General features: G+C 34.1%; 1 protein-coding gene across 1 annotated transcript; it reads right to left on the bottom strand.

Moving 5' to 3' along the window:
• Positions 1-600: 600 nt before the first annotated feature.
• On the bottom strand, positions 601-1,565 carry LOC113756236. Its single transcript, XM_027299995.1, has 2 exons — positions 1,101-1,565; positions 601-978 (listed from the first exon to the last, which is right to left on the bottom strand). The coding sequence occupies exons 1-2, from the start codon at positions 1,563-1,565 to the stop codon at positions 601-603; spliced, it is 843 nt and encodes a 280-aa protein (XP_027155796.1).
• Positions 1,566-5,778: the final 4,213 nt, after the last annotated feature.

Genomic DNA, 5,778 nt, shown 5'->3' with positions numbered 1-5,778 from the left:
TGTTCCTTCCTGATCAGAGGCTCACAGCTAGCATAAACTCCAACAAACCGCCAGACAATCTGAGTGTCATTGTCTTCTATTTTAGCTTCAATGGTAAATGTTGTTCTGTGTACCTCCAATATCTGTGTTTCTTTTGTCCAAAACAAGGCCATTCCACTTGCCTTATTCATAGCTTCTACTGTCACGTTACTATCAAACCTGAGACTCGAGCAACTCTATCTATGGCTTGTTTCCTATTTTTTGTCTCATTTAAGAAAATCAGATTTGGAGAGGAGAGGTTGTTCACCTTCCTCACCAAGACTCTCATTTCCCTTGGAAGGTCCCATTAAGGAAGGACCCCACCTCCTCTCTACTCATCTCAGAAGAATACAATTCTTCCATAGGTTTGGTCTTTTTCCATTGCACCAAACCTTTGTTTACCTCCTCCATCTCTTCATCCCTAATCAGTACATTCCTCTTACCAATATTTAATTGGCTCACTTCATTCCTATTTATTTCCTTCAAAGGCCTTCTGGTTTTAGTTGGGGACTTCAACCTTCTAAACATCCTTTTGGTTTGCTTATCTATAGCTTCCTGAACCTTCCCAGTCCTTTGGGGTTTTTATTGGATCACTAACTCCCCTACAGTAATCACTCTCACTCTATTTTCTTGATCCTCCTCTTGCAAGTCTAAACCTCTGTCCTCCTCCATTTCTTCAATCTCAGTTGGGATTTGTTTCACTTCCTCAGCCTGTATCACTAGAGAGAGATCTAGCTTCCCCTTATCTAGGCACAAGGAACCCTTACTGCATCCTTGTGCAGATTCCTTATCTCCCAGTTCAATTGGTGGCTCTCCCAAACCTTGTTTAATCCTCATATCCTCCATTTCCTTCATCGGGTCCTGGTTGTTTTTTCCTTCCTTATCAGTGGTCTTAAGAGTTTCCAACAATCTTTCATTTATTTGAGTCTCGATTCTCTCCTGCTCTACCATTTCTCCATTCTAGAATTTTCAGTATCTTTTGTCACTTGACAGATCAGTCCTAACTGGTTTTTTTGTGGGGAATTTTTATTATTTTCTGCTCTCATCCAGGGCCCATACTGGTTTTCTAAGGTGCTTCCCACTATGGTTCTCTTCTCTTTGCAGGATCTTTCACTGTACCCTACTATCCCACAGTTGTAGTAAAAATCTGGGCATCTTTCATACTTAAATGCCACCCACTTCATAAATCCTGCTAATTTTACCATTGTTCCTCTTAGCAGAGGCTTGGACAAGTTTGTTAAGGCTAGAATTTTCAAATGTCTACCTTCTTTGCCCCCTGACTGAGGGATAACCATCTCTTTAACTTCTTTGAACACTGCCCCAATCTTTCTTCCTACCTCTTTAGATAGCCAGTGTACTGACAGAGTCCAGACTTGCACCCATAAAGGTGTGTTCAAAAAAGCTTTATAATTTTCTTCTATTCCTGCTGACCACCTGTTCAACACTAACATTTGATTATCTATCATCCAAGGGCCACCTTCAGCAATTCTAACTTTGTCATCAGGGTTAGGGATGTTAAATTGAAACAAATTGGTTCCCAGCTCCATCACTGTCGAAATGTATTATGGAATGTATAAAATATAGTTAGTTAATTACCTTATTTTGCATACGCTTATTTTGGAACCAATACTTCACTTGCTTTGGATCCAATCCTAAGTCGCGGGCAAGTTGTACCTTTCGTGGTTTCTTCGGCTTAGGACACTGTTTGAAAAACCTAAAAATTCAAGAAAAAAGAATGGGTTTAGACACACAAAAAATGCTAAATTTTGTTGAATGTTTCTATACTTCAGGTCAAGAATTATGTAGCAATTGGTAAATTTAAGAATTTTCAAGAGCTTACTTTTCCATTTCATGAATTTGTTAAGGGGTGTGGCGATGGTAACCTTTTCTCTTATGGCCATCTTGGTTATCTTCGCCCGATTTGTGGGCATCTTCATCGTCCGGAATGCCATGATCAGATGCATATGACATCACATCAGCCGGGAGAATATTACTATTTCCAGGATTAGCTTGAAAAGAGTAGCAAACGATGTTAAGATTAAAATCTTGATTCTTTTAATATATAAATGAATCACATGATTGATTCTTACAATAATTAAATGTGTTTGAAAAAGAAAATAAGAGTAATGGTTTAAAAAATTAGAACTAAAAGTAATTTCCAATACCTTATTTTGATTGACTACAAATTTGATTTATATGTCTTTGTTTGTTCAAAGTACATAGATGTTAAGTCTGATATATATGGAATGACTTAATAGATGTTTGTGAATTATTCACCAAATTTTGTATATTCTAAAGTATGTTATGTTTCGTTGGCAATAGTCCCAAGCTGAATTGCAAGAAATGGATTAAGATGGAGCTGACCAAAATTTAGCACCACTTTTGTTCCTCAGTTATATTAATACCTTTTTCCAAGTTTCTTATTAACTTAAGAAATTATAAATTCCAAGTTTTCAATTGAATACTTTAGAGTGATAAAATGATATGATACTTATCAAAATTTTTGAATGATGTTGTAGAAATAATGAAGGCTAAAAAATCTAACAAATTTTTTTTGGCCTTCTTATCTGTTACATATACCAAAAAACTAAAGATTGAAAGACAAAGCAATGATTTCCTTTTTTCCGTATGAAACTCTATAAGATTTTTCTTTCTATAAATAGGCAAGACATTAATTATGCTACTAACATTTAAAAGATGAAAAAACTTTTTTTTTTAAAAAAAAAGCTAAAGAAATGAACCACTACTAAAAATGACGCAAACATGAAGTGATATTCAATGGAGTTTTGATGAAATGAAACTAAAAAATGTTTTCTAGAGTTGACCTGTCCAGCAATAATCCCAGAAGAAGATGCTAATTGTCTCATTTCCTTCAATGACCACCGGATGTTGTCCAATCATAATTGTTCTCGTCATTTCAAACTCACAAAAGCCTACAAAATCCTGTACAAATAGATAATTGTGTTAGGAATTGGTTAATTGTGATTATTAGTTTTCTTATCATTTTTTTACTTTTGCAGTACAACTCTTATCCATATATTTTTTTTCCTTTTGTTTTAGTTTTTTGTAATCACAAATGATAAGAGAAATCTTACTTGGATGAGTTTATTAGATAACAATAGCACATCCTCAATTTTTTGCTTTCTATGGAAAATAGTATGTGTTTTCCTAGAGTTCTAGCATCAATTGACTAGAAAAATAAGCCAAAGTTCAACGCTAGAGGTAATAAAGTTTTTTTTTTTTAAGTGTAAGTGGGAGGTCACGAATTCCGGACCTCTTATTTACACTCTCTTCTCTCCTACCATCCAATCCATTCATTTCCCCTAGAGTTAGAGTTAATAAAGTTCAATGTATAAACTAGATGTATAAACAAGTCACCAGGCAAGAAAAAAAAATGATAAGTGCATATCAAAGTATATCAAAGATCTCTATCCCTATGAGTAAGGTAGTTTTCTCTTCACTATATCAAGGTATAAATGGATTTTGATATACAATCACAAAAATGTCTCTTTCAAGGAACTATCAAATCTAGAAGAATATAATGTCTCTAACCCTTTTTCTGTGAATGCTAAAAAAATTGCTTAAGAATAGCTACTTTTTGGGCAAAAATTTTCACAATCCTTTTATGCAAAGAATGATGCTAGAGAGAGATTACAATATATACGAATTTGAACGAAGAAAGAATTGGAGGATAGAGTACGGATCAAACCTGAAGGGAAGAACACTACTACAAAAATGTCCTTTTATGACATTAAAAGCGTCATTATAGCTCGATGTAATGACGTTTGATCTATAATGACGCTCTGCTAGAAACGTCGTTCATTCTAGTGTCACTATAAGTTTTATGACAGTTATCACGAGTCCTAATTTATAGTTCTGTTGGCATTTATAAAGGTCATTATTTGTCGTTTTAATGACACTTTCAAATGACAAGAAATGCTAGAGAACAGTTAAGGTTATATGAATCTAAAGTGATACTCTTAATTGTCATATATTGGATCTATCTTGACGCTTCTATTATATAAGTACAATAAGATATTATGACACATTTGTAGTATAAGTAGAATGAAATATTATGACACTTTTATGGTGTAACTAGATTAGGTTGTTCTGACACTTGTTAACATGAAATTTTGTGAATATTATGAATCGCAAAAATCGAAGTTGTGACACTTTTAAGTGTCAATACATCATATTGCAATAGCCTTGTATACCATCCGGATTTTTATACCCAAAAGCAGAAATCACATTTCATCCTGCCTGCACAATGTAGATTCTAATTTTTGGAATAATAAAGTTATTAGTACCACCTTATAAAGGAAAACCAAAGTGATTTACGTTTTCATAGTAATTAGTGCAATACAATCAGCCAAACTGGTGCAAAAGTACATTATCCAAGCAACTTATATGGCTGTTCTGTCAACAAATTACATGCTAATTCAGAGATTTTTTCACAGTTATGAGTATTGCAGTAGCATTGCCAATACATATCAAAGAAACAATAGTTCAACAAGAACTCAACAAAAAATGCATTGACAATGTCTTCAAAAAGTAGCCATTTGACCCAAGGATCCTTTAGTTTTCTTCAAGATTCACCTACAAGTGTTATAAACCAAGAAATAGAAGTTACAAATCACATCTACAGCTCTTCTTTTACAGTTTTAATGTTAGAAAATAAATAAAAACTAAGTTAAACAAATGATAAAGATAAGATAAAAGATTACCAGGTTTATTGGCCAAGCAATAGCTACTCCAATTGGATCTCCAATCTTGTGAAAATTATGGTATGGCCTCATTAGCTCTTCATCATTCTCCACAAGCACATTCACATGGATTTCACACCAATGTGATCCCAACGGTGAGTCACCAACTTCAGCAATTGGATCCAAATTTCTAACCACTCCAACAGCACAAATTTTGTTCGAATCAACCATGCTTCTTATTGTAACTTTATCCCCAACCTTGAAAACAAATTTTATAAAGCATATAACCACATATAAGAGAGCAAGTCTTGAACAGATATTCAATACATAGTACCACAAGAACCAACCCAAAATGACAACCACGACAAGTACCAAAACCAAAGTGCAGTCCATTACAATCAATAATGATATCCAAAACAAGAATCTCAACAATTAAGTAACATATAGCAATTAAGAACATGTTCATGAAAACCATTTGTGAACGCAACATCTAAAGAAAGTCATAATTGAACTGTTTATTACCTTTATCGGCCGAAGAATAGCATTTGATGACTGTGAAGTAGATCTTTGCTGAGATGGTGAACTTTATTAAATTGTAGAATTTTTCTGCATCAATATTCAGCTGTTCTATTTCTAATCTTTCTCCCATATCTAGGTCCTAGTTTTAGAACTCCTAATGCATCTTGTAACAACTCCTGCATATCATCTATGGGATTGAGTGGTGGAACTTCATTTGATGAGCCATGTGAAGATGTATGATGCAAATTCGAAGATAGCTCTCCATGAGCTAACCATTGAGTAGATCCCTTAATAAACCCTTTCCATATCAAGTGTGATTTGGCCTGCTCTCTCGTGACAAATACCCTATTCCCACACCTAATGCATGGGCATAAAATCATCTCCTCTATACTTCTATTCGTAAATGCAAAATCAAGAAAATCTTCTAAACCAGCTTTATACTCATCACTTGATCGTGACATACTCATCCATCTTTTATCCATGTTCACATAGATTCTAATTATATATAAAAAAAAAAGCTTCATTAGCATCTACAAGA

The sequence above is a fragment of the Coffea eugenioides genome, unplaced genomic scaffold (genome assembly GCF_003713205.1).
Source record: "Coffea eugenioides isolate CCC68of unplaced genomic scaffold, Ceug_1.0 ScVebR1_2109;HRSCAF=3076, whole genome shotgun sequence".
Taxonomy (NCBI): Eukaryota; Viridiplantae; Streptophyta; class Magnoliopsida; order Gentianales; family Rubiaceae; genus Coffea; species Coffea eugenioides.
This window is presented reverse-complemented; position numbering and strand designations above follow the sequence as displayed.